This window comes from Monodelphis domestica, chromosome 4 (assembly GCF_027887165.1).
Source record: "Monodelphis domestica isolate mMonDom1 chromosome 4, mMonDom1.pri, whole genome shotgun sequence".
Taxonomy (NCBI): Eukaryota; Metazoa; Chordata; class Mammalia; order Didelphimorphia; family Didelphidae; genus Monodelphis; species Monodelphis domestica.
In genome coordinates, this window is record NC_077230.1 from 257,380,282 (window position 1) to 257,398,486 (window position 18,205).

General features: G+C 34.0%; 1 protein-coding gene across 1 annotated transcript in view; it reads right to left on the reverse strand.

Annotated features, from left to right (window-relative positions):
* Positions 1-18,205, reverse strand: part of CNTN5 (contactin 5) — a 1,793,707-nt gene that overhangs the window by 401,847 nt on the left and 1,373,655 nt on the right. The window contains exon 8 of the mRNA XM_007494948.3: positions 3,783-3,986. Coding sequence (XP_007495010.2) covers positions 3,783-3,986 — 204 coding nt within the window. The remainder of the gene's footprint in view (positions 1-3,782; positions 3,987-18,205) is intronic.

Here is an 18,205-nt window from a genome sequence, read left to right on the forward strand (position 1 = left end):
GAAGATATTGACAAGAATGACAGTTGGTGGGGGTAGGGGAACTTAGAGAGGGACAGTTGCTCTCAAGGTCTCTCTCTTTCCTGACACTCTGACTGGAAGGAGCTCTCTCTCCCTGTCTCGGGATAGAAGTCTCTCTATTCCTGGTTTTCCCAACTGTGTGCTATACTTGGATTTCTGTGATCATGTCATCGAACAAAAGGATTGAAAGGGAGTGGTTTGAACTGTAAGGCTGGTCTTAGGGGTGTCAGTCCAAATAGACAGGGCCAACCAGCTCTGAAAGTCAGAACTTTTCTTCCTCTTGCTGTCTACTGCTAAAGACTTTGAACTTAAAAAAAAAATAGCACAGCTTAACATAGACAGGAATACAAGAAACCCTCCACAAGCCTGTGAGGCCTGGCCTTAGCCTCAAAAGCTGAGAGAGACTCAAACCCAATCTAGGGAAATCCTGAATCCCTCCTCCCTGGTACTGTCCCAAATCCAAACTTGCTATTAAAATTCATCTTTATTTAAATAAATGCAGTCAGGACTATCTGACTGTCATTTCAGGGAAACCTAGAGGGAACTGAACCTCAGGACAGCATTCAACCATAAACGGTCCTTATTGGACCCATGCCAGGCAACCTTGGTCCAGGGGGAGGCTTGTCCCTCAGGAGGGTCCATGCTTACCTGCTCTGAGGTATCTTCAACATCAATCAATAGAGAAGATGTCCCTTCAGGCTATCATAGTCAGCCCATTTCTCAGGAACCCCATTTTTCAAAGATAGCCTCTTGGCAGGGGACATCTCTCTCCTTTTACCTCACTGGCAGCCATATTCACTCTCTCCCTTTAACTCCTCCATTCCCTGTTACAAACCCTTCCTTATCTCCTGTCCCTCTTCAATCCTCTACAATTCCCTTTAAATATTATACCCCAGGGTTCTTGAACAGACACTTTGCCATTAGAATTTAATTAAAAACTTCTAAGATTGATGAAACAATGCTATTTGATAGTGGATGGTAAGGATTTTTAAGCATAAATCCAACCATATCCATTTACCTGCTCAATAAACTACATTGGCTCCCTATTATCTTTAGGAAGATCAGATACAAACTCTCTGTTTGACATTTAAAACCCCTTCCCAAAGTGGGGAATCTAATCCGCCTCTATAAAGATAGTAAAGCACTTAGCACAGTATTTGGCATATAGTAAGCACTATGTAAATGTTAACTAGTATTAATTATCTTTCTAGTGTTGTATATTACTCTACTTCATGCACTACTCTGTCCAGCCAAACTGGCCTTGTTATTTTTTTTTTATACCATGTTCCATTTTCCATGTCTCTCCCACATGCATGTCCTTTTCACCTCTGCCTCTTAGGTTCTCTAACTTCCATGGAAACCTATTTCAAATGCTATTTGCCAAAAGCAGTCTTTTCTAAGACATTTTAGCTTTTAGTGTCTTTATATCTTTTTTACTACATATATACTTTTTTGTCATTGATTTTAAAAGGTGGGCTCTAAAGAAAAAAAATCGAATGTCTCATTCCACAAGTAATTTTTTTTAAATACAGTCATAGCAGGTTAAATGTATTTTTTTACATTTTAATTTCTGTAGAAACAGGCTTTCAGACTCCCCAGAAACATCTGTTATGATGACTGCATTTGCACTAAGACATTTTAAAATCCCTGCAGGAATTCTGGATGACCACAGGGTAATAAAAAGGTTTATCTACAGAGAAGCTTTATTTTTATTTTCAAAAGACAGATCTAAAGGTGAAATTCACCAATTGAAAACTTTCCCATTTAACTTTTTAGGGAAAGTTCATTTGGGGGCAAATATTCTCTCAATAATACTTTATCAAATAGAGATGTCTTAGATAAGTGCAATCTTAAATAGTCCTCAAAGTACAGAATGAGTCCAGACTTGTTTATGCTATACTCTTTGTCTTTTAAAAAAAGTTCTTTCTCTGTTCTTAATGTGTGAAGTAGAGCTCTTTATTTGATTTTATTAATTCTTCCTTTCCCTCCTGATTTTTTTTCACTCACTTTTCACATTTGAACTACTCAATTCCTGAAAAAACTCATTAAGTTTTTCATATTCCTGGGAAAGTATATTGAATTCAGAATAATGTTAAGGAGGATCAAAGTATTCTATGAGTATTTGGTTGAAGTTTAAGAATCAAAGCATTCTGGGAATATATGAAGGAGTTGAGTTTGCCAGGCTGTCAGAATATTTAATTCTTCTTTATTAATTCTTTCAAAAATATTTCAAAAAATAATAGCTTTGAAAAAAGATTTATTCAATCAAACATAAATAAGGAGAATAGGGCATTAGTTAAAACAGAGAGAAGGGGGAAGTTGGGTGGCTCAGTGGATTGAGATCCAGGCCTAGAGATGGGAGGTCCTGGGTTCAAATCTGATCTCAGACACTTCCCAGCTATATGACCCTGGGCAAGTCACTTGACCCCCATTGCCTAGCCCTTACCACTCTTCTGCCTTGGAGTCAACAATATTGACTCCAAGAGGAAAGGTAAGGGTTTAAATAAAAACAAAACAAAACAAAAAACACAGAGGAAGTAGGATACAGTGACCAGGATGCTGGGCTTGGTGTTAGGAATTACAAATTTAAATACCTTCCTCTTGTACTACTCATCATTGTGATGATATGCAAATCATTTTATTTCTTAGTTACTTTGGCATCTCCTTAGTGTGATGACATGAGAGAACAGGTAGAGAATACCAACAATGGAAGTTCTCTAAGCTAAAGAAATCACAGGTAATTCCAGTATCTAGGAATATGAAGAGAGTACAAAAAAAAATGATTATCAAAGTTAGAAGTTTCATGTTGTAGAAAAAAAGGATACATTTTCTCAATGAAGAAAGGTTCAATTATGGGAAAATTACAAATTCTATGGAAATTGCTGAGAGACAGCTACATTGTTCTCATGGCATCAAACATAAATAAATTGGTGTCAGGTACTAAGCTGAAAATCATGTTAAGAAATAAATGCTAGCCATGTATGCTGGCACCAAAAGTTTCAGGAAGAGGCACATAGAATAAAAATAGTTTTGAGAAATATCTTTAACCTCACATTCAGTGAGATTCTCAAAGTTCATTCCTTAGTAATGTCCTTATAGATTTTTTTATCACATGACAAAGCCAGCCACATACTATATATAAAATCTAATGTGGTACTTGACTTCTGTAATGAAATGCTTTACTATGAATGTACAAATGGGGTGTTTAAACTCTGAGATACTCAGGATAGATGGCAATACCTATAATTATGGGATCATCACTTCTGCTTGAATTGCACTAAAAAGTTAAAGTTCTAACCACTCATATTATTGAAAAAGTAATAATAATTATAACTCTACCATGAAGTATTAAAAGCTGAAAACTCCATTCTAAGGCTGATGAAATAAAAATGTAATGAGAAAGTGAAACTATAAAATGCAGGCAATTCATACAAGTATGCTATATGAAGCTACTAAATCGCAAAGAAAATAACTCCTGGGCTTTTATTTCAGGCGCCGTTTTGTCAGTAACTTTATGGTGCAATGAGAATGCTATTACAGTGAATACTCTTCATCTATGGATCATGTTTTTTTCTAAAAGCAGAATGTTCTTACTAAATATACCTAATCTCAATCTTTAAAAAAATGTAGTGTCCAAATAGAGTAAATGCCATTCTGGTTTTATTGGTTCTGTGTTCAAGCCTTTGATGTAATAGTCTCCCAATAAATTTTTATCTTTCCCATTTGAAATGGATGACCTCTTCTGTATGTGCCCTGTCACTTACCATCATTGCGTAGTGTGAGTGGTGTTGGAGGGCTAAGAACTCGAGCATTTGTCACGGTGTTTTTCACTAGGCATATGTAGCTGCCAACATCTGATGTTTGTACTTTAGAGATATAGAGATTGCCCGTCTCCTGGGAAATGAAGCGTCGGCTGTCTTCTGCCACAAAGGAGGGAAACTCATTAAACACCCAGCTATAGATGATCTCTGAAAACACACAAAAGAGAACAGAGAACATTGTACTGTAATAAGAGAATAACAAGACTGTCTTTGTGTACCTATCTGAAAGTCTTGGCTTCCTCTGAATATTTTTTTCATGTTTTATAGCTGCCACCACTCCTTTTCTGTCACTTTCTACTAATTCACTTCCTTTCATCTTTACTAGAAACATTCTCTTTTAACACATATGGATAAGCAAGTAAAACGATCAGCTCACTGGTCATGTCTGCAATTATATTTCATTCTGCACCTTTCATTTATAACTTCAAGAGCCCAAAGCCATGCTTGATCATTTGTTTTCTGAAGTCATGATTGATTACTACATTGATTCCAGTTTTGAGGTCTTTCAAAGATGTTTCTCTCTATAATTATTTTTTAATATCATGAAAACTATTCTTCCAATTCTCTGCATTATACTCTACAGCCAGTTCATTTAAGTCTTCCCAAATTTTTATGAAATTTTAATGCTTATCATTGCTTGCAGGACAATAATATTCTATTACATTTACATATTACAGTTTGTTCTACCATTCCCCAATTAATAAGTGCACTTTCCCTCCCTAGTTCTTTTGTACCACAAAGAGGCATCAAATATGCTATAAGTACTTTAGTAGATTCTTTTCTTCTGTTCTAGTAGTGGTATTACTGGATCACAGGTTATATATTGTTTAGTAACTTGAATATATATTCCCTCCCCTCCCTTTATTTTTTCATAGTCATTAGGCCAATTCACAATTCTATCTCCAGTGCATTAGTATACTTAACCTCTCACAAACCTTCAAATATTTATCATTTTCAACTTCTGTAATCTTTCATATTCTCATAGGTATGAAATGAAATGTCATTGTTGTTTTAATTTGTACTTCTTATATGGTTGCATTTCTCCTTTTGGAAAATTGCCTGTACTTGTTTTTTTCTCTCTCTGTATATCCAAATTGTTGTTTAATCCTCTTGAGTTTACCTTCATGACATCTTTCTTATATATTCCTGTTTTTCTTTTGACACTGCTAACCCTGGAATAGGTAGGTTCTTATCACCCTGCATGTGATCTTTTAGCCTCAAGTCAATCTTCCATTCAGTTGTCAAATTGATTTTCCTAAAGACATCTCTGCTCCATTAAATAAACTATAGTGGTTCCCTATTGTCAAATAAAAATATTCTGTTTGCCATTCAAAGTCCTTGATCCCTTTTTACTTTTTTATTCTTATATCTTACTCTCTCACATAAATGCAGTGGGTCCATTGACTGATCTTCCTTGAACAGAACTCGCCATCTCCCATCCACAGGTATTTTCACCTGCTCTGCCCCATGTTTGGAATTCTCTCCCTGTTCATCTTTACTTTCTGTTTTCCCCTCGCTTCTTTGACACTCCAGTCAAATTTCTACCTTCTATAAGAAGTCTTTTCCTGCCTCCCTTAATGCTAGAATCTTCTTTCTCTTGATTACCTGAAACTTATATACATATACATCTCTGTAGAAATATGTATATATACACATATATACATTTACATATATACACATACATATATATACATATACATATATATATATATATATATATATATATATATATATATATATACCAAATATTGATATATTTGATCTCAGTATTTTCTTCTCCAGGCTAAATGTCCTTGGTATCTTCAAAATATCGTCATGTAACATTGTTTTACAACTCTTCACTATCTAAATAACTCTCTGAATGATCTCCACTTTATTAACATCTCTTCAAAATGAGGCAGTATAAGTGAAGTTCTCTTTTATTTCTATTAACATTTCTATCTTTTTTTGTCTTTTCTCATGCCTATATGATTATGAAACATTCCCTTGATGTTGCTAATTTTCTAGAATAGATCTCTTTTCCATTCTACTGCTTTCTTCTATTTCTATAAATAGCTTCTTTAAGAAAACAAGATATTTCAGTCCCTCCCTGCACCAAAGAAGTCATTAGCCAGTAAATATATATATATATACATACATATATATGCATACATATATTATGTCTCCATTTTTGTTTCTACTTTTTGTTTTATTCTCTAGAAGTGAATATTCATGTTATTCTTCAAATATTAAATCTTTAGTGATACATTGTTTTTGAGGTTTCTTGGTTTTATTCATTTTGCCATTTCCTTGGTTCTATTCATTTAACTCTTTATTATCTAATATAGTTCTTTCCAAGTTTTAAAAAAATGTGCTTATCATTTCTCATTGAGCAGCAGTATTCCATCACAATCATATGCTACAATTTGTTCATCCATTTCTCAATTCCTCAGCTATTTGTAAAACATTATCAGAGAGTCATTTTGATTTTTTCCTCTTCTTTATCTTTGGAATGCTTTTGTTGTTGCCTCCTATACAATATTTCCAACTTCTCTCCATAATTCCTTAGGCACTCTAACAGAACCAACCTCTTAAATCTATTCATCATTTTCACTTAATATTCATAAGGTATTTTATTTAGATTTATACAATCTCAGGATCTCCCCTCCTTTCTTTAAGTCTGAATTTTTCAAGATGCTCAGATCTGGTTAAGAAGAGGTGACAAGAATATATAGAATTATTTAAGAAAGAGATTAACATCACTGATAATCACTGATCTAGACCCTTACAAACATCCTGGAGAATGAAGTCAAGTGGGTCTTGAGAAGCATTATTGAATGTAATGGTGATAAAGGTGATGGGATTACAGCAGAGATATTTAAATCACCAAAAAAATGCTGCTGTTTGTGTAGCACACAATGGGGCAGCTAATTTGGAAAACTAAACAGTGGCCACTGGATTAGAAAAGTTCAGTTTATGACACAGTTCCAAAGAAGAGTAATGCTAAAAAATGTTGAAATTACAAAGCAATTGTACCTATTTCACATGTCAGCAAGGAGGTCATGCCTAATTTTCTGTAGGTTGGGTTTCAGTGATATGTGAGTAGAGAATTACCTGGAAAGCAGACGACTTTTCAAAGAGGCAGAGGAACTAGAGACCAAATTGCCAAAATTTGCTGGATTAAGGAGAAAGTAAGAAATTCCTTAAAAAAACATTTACTTCTATTTCATTGGCTACACTAAAGCTTTTGATTATGCATCATAATAAAATGTGGCAAGCCTCAAAGAGATGAGAATACCAGAAAATATTATTTGTCTTATGAGGAAACTATATGTGGTCAAGAAGCAAGAGCTGGAACAGAAGTGATTAGTTTATAACTGGGAAACAGTACAGCAATGTTGTTTATCATCACCTTATTTATTTTACTTATATGCAGAGTACCTCATGTGAAATGCCAGGATGGATGAATCACAAGCTGAGTTAAGATTTCCAGGAGAAATATCAATCTCAGGTATGTAGATGTCAGAATGTGAAAAAGATTTAAGAAGCCTTCTAATGAGGCTGAAAGAAGAGAGTGTAAAAGATGGCTTAGAATTTAACTTTTAAAATGCTAAGATCATGGCAATAGGCCCCATCACTTCCTGGCAAATAGAGGAATAAGAAATGTAAATAGTGTCATATGTTATAATCTTGGGCTCAAAGATCACCACATATGGTGACTGCAGCCATGAAATTATAAGACGTTTGATTCTTGGAAGAAGAAGAACTATGGCAATCTGGACAGCAGATTTTTTTAGCAGATGTTTAAAAGTAGAGATATTATCTTGCCAATAAAGGTCTGAATAGTCAATGCTATGGCTTTTTCAGTAGTAATGTTATCACTATGAGAATTGTACTATAAGGAAAGCTGAGCACCATAGTATCAATGATTTGGTACTGTGGTACTGGAGAAGAATTTTGAAACTGCCTTGAACAGCAAGGAGATTAAATCAGTTAATAATTAAAGGAATTAATTTCAACTATTGATTGGAAGGACAAATATTGAAACTGAAGTTTTGACTACATGATGAGAAAACAGGACTCATAAAAAATCCTGATTTTGGGAAAGTTTGAAGGAAAAAGAAGAGGAAGTCGGGAGATGGATAGATAGTGTCTTAGAATCAATGAAATTAACTTGGACTGAATTCAGGACATAGTGGAAGATAGAAGAACCTGAGACATATTGTTCATGGTGTCACTAAGAGTAAGACATGACTGAACAGCTAAAAAAATAAACAATAAAAAGTGAATGTAACACTTACATTGTTTCTGATAATCATGAAGGATTATAAAATCATAAGTGTAAGGGCAGCTAAGTAGTTCAGTAGTTTGAGAGCCAGGTCAAGAAAGGGAGGTCTTGGCTTCAAATCTAGCCTCAGACACTATCTAGTTGTGTGACCCTAGGCAAGTCATTTTACTTTCATTTCCTAAACCTTATTGCTCTTCTGCCTAGGAAGATATTCACAATATTGATTCTAAGACAGAAGGAAGGGGATTTTTTAAAAATTATAATTGCTTTCCTTTTTAGCCACACTAACTTTTTGTGGAGAAGAAGCATGGTTTGGATGATAGAGAACTAGCCTCAGAGACAGGAAGCAAGACCTGGTTTCAAATCATGTCTCTGACACTTATGAGGCATGTGACTTTGGGCAAATCACTCCGTGCTCTCTCTCACCAATCCTCTAAGGTTATACATTGCAGAGAAAGTATCTATTTGTATTATTTAGTATAGATTTTCCTATATTATTGGAAAAATAGCCCAATTCTAAGACTGAAACTTTTATTAATTCATTTAAAGATAATACTAGTTTCTTTGGTAAACATATCACATCATTAACATATCAAGCTTGAAGCCAGGAAACTTTTAAAAGTTATTTTTATATGACCTATTTAGCATATCATTCTCATTGACTCATACAGAAGTATTTTTTAAAAATATGAGTTTGATTCCCTGTTTAATATAAAAATTTACCTTATTATATTAAAAATATTTTTATGGTTTGTTGACATTTGTGAATCCCAAATTTGCCATCTAAATATGTTAGTTATCCTTTGAGCTAGTTGCATTACCCAGTACTAGATACTTCTTTTATAATTAGACAGATTTCTCCTCAGTAGACGTGTGTAAAGTGAAAGATTATTAGGTAAATACTAGACTTGGGAAAAGGTTATCCTTGATGAATAGTAGAACATTATTAAGTTTAGTGAACTATGAGGTGGCCAAATATCAATTAACTGACTGTATGCTTTTTATTTTGAAAATGTAACTGTAACTCTAGAGGCTTAAGTAAAATAGTAAACACTGATTCCAGACTCCTGTTACATGGCCATATTCCTGAATTTATGTTGTGTGGTGTCTACTATCTGGCCATGGTACTGTGAAAAATTTTTATAAAAGCAGTAGTTTAGTCAGTTCCTAAGAGAAATATGTATATATTTGAGCAGAATGTCAAGTGTAGTTAGTGCTTAGTAAAATGCACTGATTCCATTTTAATTGAATTATAAGATATTAATAAGAACCTCACATGATAAAGAATGATGGTGATGGTTTACACAAGTAAAATTACATCTTCAGCAAAATATCAACATAGATTACAAGATGGCATTTGATTAAGCACCAAAATGATGATCAGTTTAGTGCCAAAGTAATTCAAAGTAGTGAAGGAGCATTGCAGGTAGAACCTGCAATAATGGAAGATTAAATAGATGAAGGAGAATTTATCTGGCTTTTGAAGGATGCAAAGGATATGCAGCTGCAGAAATTAACTTAGAAGGCATTCTAGTTAGAGAAACAACAATAGCAAAAATATGGAGAAAAATAAGAGTGGCATTTTTTATGGTGAGGGGGGATGAGAATGTGTTTTCCTATGGTTTCAGAGAATTAGTTATCAGTTCCTACATCTTTTATATATAATAATGAAACATGGCTAACATCCTTCTTGAGTCACAAGATAGAATCAAATTATCACAGCAATTTTTTTTAATTCTCAAAATAATGTTTTACTTTCCCTCAATTACATATAAAAACAATTTTCAAGCATTCATTTTTAAAGTTTCAATGACAAATTATCCCCCTCCTTCCCACCCTCTTTCCTTCTCTCCCTCTCATCCTTACCCTTCCCTGAGATGATAAGCAATCTGAAATAGATTTCACATGCTTAATCGTGGAAATTTTCTAAATCACTGCAATTTTTTCTAAAGTTGATATGATATATGATATGATATATGATAGTGGAAGAAGCACTAGTTGTGGAGTTAAGAGAGAAATATGGGTTCAGATTTTATGTATGACACATTGTATGATCAAGAACAATTCACTTAACCTGGTTCATCTCTAAAAATAAAATACTAATAGTAGTTGTGAGGTTGTTGTAAGGAACCAATGACATGAAAGAAGATAATGAATATAAAGCATGTTTAAGACATAAAGTGCTACCAAAATGTCCAATAGTATTAAAACATAGGACTTAAGGTCCAGCCCAGGTTGTACTACTAACAACCTGTATAACTCTGGGAAAGTCACTGTATAACTTTCAAATTGTTTCCTTGTTAGTCCGATATAAACAGACCTGTAAAGACCCTTCAGATCTTAATGCTCTTATATGCTATATTATATATAAAACTATTCAGTGTAGTATTACTCAATAGTTGAATTAAATGTTAAATAATAATTACATTAAAGTTTTAATATCATGTAGCCTAAAATAGTGGTGAGGAATTGATATAAATATGATTCAGTTAGGTCCCTACATAAAAGAACTGACACCTAAAAATACAGAAAAGGCATTATTATGATTCATATGGTATATTATATGAATCTGGGCTTGGAACTACAAGACTTCATTATCATGATACTTCTGTATACTAATAATCCAAAAAATACTTTTAGCCAGATGCTGAAATTTTTTCAATAAGGAACAACAAATGAAAATTTTTCAGTATAGCTTTTCAGGAAGAAGGAAATAATTGAGTCTAGAATGGTAGGCATGGACAGTCAAAGTAAACTCACCTTTAAATTCTTTGAGTTCAGAGAATTATTATCCCAATTTTCCAATAAAAGGAAGTCACACTACCAAGCTCACTGTGGTTCCAATACCTTATCCACATATTTTCAAGTACTATAATTACATGAGTTACCAAATCCTTTTTATGCTGACTATATCTAACTGGGATTTGTGACTGTACTTTTTGTGGCATTTTGTTCAGAAAATATTTTTTTAGCTAGAAAAGGTAGCTTCTGAAGTCCTCTAGGATATAGGGAAAGAGATCCTTAGGTTGTGACCCCCATGATCTTGCTAGTGCCTCCTCCCTATGGGTAACAGAAAAGCAGAGCATATTGGTAAATTAGAATCCCTGCAAACACCCTTCCTTTTGAGTCTGCATGACAGAAATAGGCATTTCTAATAGATACAGGAGATATTTACAAGACACAGGCTCTATTATATATATAAGCTTTTTCAATGTTTCAGTCATGTAGATTCTTAAGAAATTTAAAGTCAGTTACCTCTCTTATTCTTCTCTTTTTCATTGTGGTAAATTACATGTGTAACTCCATAGTTTTAAACTGATCTTAGGCTATAGTTTCTGGCCTTGGGATAGAGATTCCCCATTGCCCAACACTTTGATAATCTTTATCCCTCAGACTTTAGGAAGCTTTCAGTACAGTCCAGTAGCAGTACTCTGCAGGGACACACACAATAGAGGGAAACACAAATAGAGGCACACAAGAAAAGCTACTAGGAATACTGAAATCCCAAATTCATACAACTCGTATAGGAAGAGTTTCAGCTAACTCTCTTGATTTCCCTCTTCCCACTACCCCATACTCTACAGCTAAATTTTATAATAAAATGGGCCAACATTAAACACCAGCCTTTAGATTCTCTTCTGTCTTTTATGTTTGTGAGCATCTGGAGAAGAGGTAAACTACTTTCCTTTCTCTCCAGGTCAATTGTCTTGGCATCCAAACTGTGGTAGCAGTCTCCTTACCTAGAGTTGTAAAACCTATTAACAGATAGAATGAATTCAATGGAAAGCCAGCAGAACTCTAAGTGAACCACTGGTCCAAATGAATCTAGTCATATACACAAAAGAGTGATAGGGGGATGGCAAAGTCAATATCATTATTGGCCCTTATGGAAGGTTTAATAATAATTGCATCTAAGAATCCAGAAGAGCAGTGGACTTAGTCATACTTTATTGCTAAAATGAACTTTTCTTTAGGCTTTTCAGGGGGAAAATCTTCAGAATTAGAGTTAGATAGGACCTTACAAATAGCTGGGCAAATTGAATATTTTACAGATGAGAAACCTGAGGCATAGAAAAGCTAACTGACTTGTCCACAGTAATACAGATAGTATCAAAGTTGGGTTCTGAGTCCAGGATTTTTTACATCATAATTTAATACTCTTTCCATTCCATGGTACAGATTTGAGTCATCATTGATATGTATTCTCTCCAATATCAATTGTCAATTACAAATAGTATCTCCCTGGTCCTAGGTTCAAATCTGGCCTCAGACACTTCCCAGCTATGTGACCCTGGGCAAGTCACTTGACCCCCATTGCCTACTCTTACCACTCTTCTGCCTTGGAGCCAATACACAGTATTGACTCCAAGACGGAAGGTAAGGGTTTAAAAAAAACAAACAAATAGTATCTCCCTTATGTCACTGATTGATTCAGTGCTGGATTTAGAATGACAACACCTGAATTCACATTGAGTTCCTCCTCTATAAAATGAAGGGTTAGGCCAGATGGCTTTTAAACTGAGATGCTGATAGAGTAAAAAATCTCATAATTATCTCTAATTTTGAGAAATTATTTGCTAGCCCTGAGAATTTTTTGTTTGTTTGTTTGTTTTTGTGGCATTCAGTCTGCATCTCCTTTCTCTCTCTGGATTCTCTTTGATCCCCTCATTCTCTACTCTTTGGCTCTGGGGACAGTGGGGGTCAACCTGCAGAGACCCTGGAAACTGTCCCTAACTTATCACCTTTTATCTAGCAGCAAGCTAGTTGTGAGAATTTTGAGAGGCGGTATCATAGAAATATCAATGGAGGCAAATTTATCCACCAAAATATACTGATTTTCTAGAAAGGTCCTGCCATTTATTCCAAGTCTATCTTGCTTTGCATTCTTGATCAGTTCCAGGAATCTGCATCAGGACAAACAACATTACCAGGGACATTAATTCCATAGGAGGAGAACTAAGAGAGCATAACTGCTTTCTCCTTATTGGAAATGTTGGGAGTCCACTAGAAGCCAAATTGCAAAGAGCTGAAAAATGAGAGGGAGGTAAGAGAGTGGAAACAAGGAATGTCTTCACCCTTTCCCACACACATACCCTAAGGGGCCTAGTGTTGAAAGATAGGACAGATATAGTACATTAGCTGGGTGGATGGTAGTCCTGATAGGGTAGCATGGATTAGTTAGGGTCAATAGTTTTTTTAAGGATGGAGCAGATCACAGCAAGTGAAAAAGAAAATGAGAGAGACTGAGACAGAGTGACAGAGATGTGATGATCAAATAGGCAAGTAGTAGAGGCAGATGGAAAAGGATATATATATATTATTAAAAGATTTCTATTATTGATTTTATATCAAACTCTGTTCTATTTATAACATGAATTATAAACATTATCTAATCTCTATCTAGAGATCTATATAGTTATGTAATATGAATTATCAATTATATATACTCTCCTTGCTACTTTACTTATGAACAGATTCCTAATAATTATATATTTTCTCACAAGTTACAAACTAAAATTGTAGTACTCATTTCACCAAAAATGTTTCTACTACCTTATTCAATTGACCTCCAAATTCAATGACATATATTAGCAACAAATGAAAAGAGGGCACATTCATTTATGTAAATCCTATTTGAATCCAAGTTGATGTTCATGAACATTCTACAATGACTTCTAAGACGTTGCCATAACTGAGATTAGAATTTCTCTTAGCTCTTACCCTAGCCCCCTCAAGGTTTTGTCTGATAATTTAAATTGCTTGCTTTTCCTAGATTTTTCAGCATTAATACTTTAGGATGTGGGTGATGCATGAGAAAGAATTACATTAAGAATTACAAATTAAATTCAAGGCTATGTAATATAGAGCTCCAGGATATCTTCAAATTTCAGAATCATTATTTACTGATAATTTTGCTAATAAGAGAATAAGTGTTTACAGACAATAAGTTTCTCTTCTTGGCTGTTGAAAAAGAACAAGTAATTTTGAGGGTGCTCAAAAATGCTCAATTAAGTCTTTAAATAAATTTTTTGAGTTTCACATAGCCAAGCACTTCAGGATTCCAGGAGGGAAAGAAAGCAGAAATGTTGCACACGAGAAAAGCTGACATTCCACATTTGGAATGGATTTTCTATCAATGCCAAAAATGAAAACAATAAAGAAAGCAAAACATTTAGGGATTCACTGATAACTTCAAATTTTAAAAAAAGTCTTTTCTTTTTTAAAATTAAGATTTATTTAAAATTCTTTTAAATTGTAGGTTAACTATCTCTTACAGCCAATAAACATATATTAAGTGTCTATTATGTGCCAAACACTGATAACAACAGCATCTACCATCTTAAGTTTTTCAAAGCACTTTTTATACATTTCTTCATTTTATTTTAATAATAAGTTTATGGTTGTTATTTCTATTTTAAAGAGAAGAAAAGTGAAGCTCATAGTCATTATTTATTTGCTGTCCAGGATTATACAAAGTAGTCAGTATAGGTCTGAGCTAAGATTGACTTAAACACAAGTCTTCCTGTCTCTGGTTCCAAAATTCTCTGGATGACACCACCTGGCTGCCTATACAAAGAATATATCTTCTTTTGGGGAGATTGCATGTATACAATTACATATATCATGTACATATTTACTTATATACAAACCAATTATAACATTTCAGGGAAGCAGAAGTAGCAGCTTAGGGGTTAGGAAAGAGATGGAGTTGATGTAATATTCTTAGCATTGGGGTAATTTAACCCCACAGCCCAAAGAATATTAAAGTAACAGTGAAATAGATGAAGATCTTTGAATGTCCAACTTTTTAAGATTTCTCACCAAAATAGTTATAATATAGATATTTTTTATCATTGTTAAATGCTCTATTCATTAAGATTATTTTTCAGGAATCACACTTATACCTACATGGTTTGTCTTAATGCTTTGTAAGAGGCATACTTCTCAGACAATAGTTGAAATCAATTCAAAATCACAAACTAGTATTCTCTCTATTAGAACCTGATTGACATATTTCTACATTTTTCTATGTATGAATCAATGAGAATTCTAAATGACAGCAAGAATCATTTCTCAGATGGTAAATGCTGAGATGTAATTCAAATAATGAGAAGGTAGAATGGGAATGTTACACCTGTGATGTCCTTAGAAAAGTGTTCTTTGTATATATATTTCAAATTCTTCATCTCACTATTCTCTAACTTTTCTAGAAGCCAAAGAGCAAGTACTTCTCATCTAAATAGAACAAAAGATATAAAAGAGGAACAGATGTGAGTAAATGGATATTAAGTGGAATGTTTGCCATGAAACTCATAGGGTAAATGGCTGTAAGTATTCTAGGCAGTTGAAGATTTAATAAACAATAGAACCCTCATGTGGAACACATTCCTTAATATTGATAGAATAGAAACATTAGAGGATATTCAAAAATTTGAGGTCATCTTGATATTTAACAGAATCTCTTCTTTTTACTATTTTTAAAGATCACATTGTCCAATTGTGTAGTTTAGAATAAAATTGCAAATAGACAAGGTAATGGGGCTATTATTACCCCTTTCACTCAACTTACCTTTATTTTTGTAATAAAAGATCTAAGTGGAAATTAAAGTTATTGTACCCACCAAAGATGTCTAACTACAGATCATCTGCTTTATTTTTATAGACATTATTATAGACTATATTAGTGAGAGGCAGCATGTTGTAGTATCTAGAAAGCCAGAAATTCATGCAAACTTCTGAGAATGGAGTTAACACACCAGATTAGAGAAAGCACACAGCTGAGATCTCTCAACATTCTCTTCTGAACAACTTTAAAATAATACCACAAATCTATTCTGGAGCAGCAGAACCAAAAAAAATTCAGAGTGAGACAGCATGCAAACCCAAATCAAATTAGTTTAGGAGGAGATTTATGATAGAGGAATGGCATCTGACGAATCTCTTATGGATGTAATACCTGTGTTGGGACCAAGTGTTGGTAACAGAAGCTGCAATGGACTATGAAACTTTTAAGGCACAAATAGTAAGGGAATAGTCAGCTGATTAAAAGGAAATTACAGGGGATCTCTGTGCTAGCATTAGATGAAGGACCATATGTTGTTTGGGAAACCCATAGGTTATAAATATTTTGGGTCACCATTAAGAGAGAAGCACTTTTGGTCAAGAGGAAGCAGGAGCCTTGAGGAAAAGGTTTGCTTTTGGTCAGAAGGGATCGGGGATTAAGAACAGAACAGTTTCTGGTCTCAAGAGTTCAGGGACGTGTCCTGGGTAATGATGAGAATACACATCAGGAGAGCAGTGCCTAGTCACAGATCATACCACCATAAAAGCACCCCAAACTTCCAAATGCCCCAAAATTTGCTCTGAAAACATGAGTGCAAATAAAATCTGAAACTTGAGACCATGCTCCTTCACTACCCACAAGAGGAAAAGGGATAAATTTGAACATAAAGTTCAAAATCAAAATATAAAGTAGAATAATGGACAAACAGTCTATACCAAGCAATTGAATATAGCAATCCACGATGGCAATAGGGAAGATCAAGACACAAACTCAAAAGATGTCAATAAATTACAACTAGCTGTAAGTAAAGCTTTAAAGAAAACTATGAATTTGACACCAGTCCAATAACAATTTGTAGGGAAGCTAGAAAGATTTTTTTCAAAATCAAATAAGAATAAACAAAAAAAAATCAAGTAATAAAGTAATGGAAGAAAATCATGAAAAGACAATTAAGGACTTGGTAAAGGGGCACAAAAAAGGGGAAAATATTACTTTAAAAACCAAAGTGGCCACAATGGAAAGATATATCAAAATTCACCGATGAAAATATCATTAAAAATCTAAAAGGAAGAAAAACACAAAAGCCTATTTTTATTATTTTTATTTAGAATATTTTCCATGTTACATAATTCATGATTTTTACCCCCTTTTTCCTCCCTTCTCCCAGAGCTGACAAACAGTTTCACTGGGTTATACATGTATCATTGTTCAAAACCTATTTACATTTTATTTATATTTGCAGTAGAGTGATCTTTTAACATTAAAATCCTAACCATATATCTATTGAACCATGTGCTCATTCATATGTTTTTCTTCTGCATTTCTGTTCCCACAGTTCTTTCTCTGGATGTGGATAGTGTTCTTTCTCATAAGTTCTTCTGGATAGTCCTGGGTCAATGCACTGCTGCTAGTAGAGAAGTCCATTATATCAATTGAACCACAGTGTATCAGTGTCTGTGTATAATGTTCTCCTGGTTCTGCTCCTTTAACTCTGCATCATTTCCTGGAGGTCATTCCAGTTCACGTGGAATTCCTCCAGTTCATTCTTCCTTTGAGCACAATAGTATTCCATCACCAACATATACCACAATTTATTCAGCTATTCCCCAAGTGATGGACACTCCCTCATTTTCCATTTTTTTTTTGCTACCACAAAGAGAGTGGCTATATTGTTTTACAAGTATTTTTCCCTATTATGAATTTGGGGTTCAAAATCCAGCAGTAGTATGGCTGGATCAAAGGACATGCAGTCTTTTAAAGCCCATTGTTTACAGTTCCAAATTGCCTTCCAAAATGGTTGGATCAATTCACAACTCTACCAGCAGTGTATGTATCCCAAGTTTGCCTCTTCCCCTACCTCATTTATCATTTCCCTTTGCTGCCATATTTACAAGTCACAAAAGCTTATTGAAAAAAATACTTCCTTAAAATTTAGAATAGGGCAAGTGGAATCTAATGACTCTATGAGACCTCATTTAACAATAATAATAATCTAAAATACTGAAAAAAGGGAAAAAAACAATGTGAAATATTTCATTAGGAAAAATGAATGATCTGAAAAAGTAGATTGATGAGGGATAATTTAAGATTTATTAGATTGGAGCAGTAGGTGAATCAGTGGATCAAGCAATGAATAGGACTAGATATGGGAAGTTCTGGATTTAGATCTTGTCTTAAATATTTTATAACTGTGATTCTGGGCAACTCACTTAACTTCAGCTGCCTAGCCATTACTTAGTACTGATACTAAGACAGAACATGAGAGTTTTTTTTTAAACAAGAATTATTGGAATACCTAAAAGTTTATGATCTAAA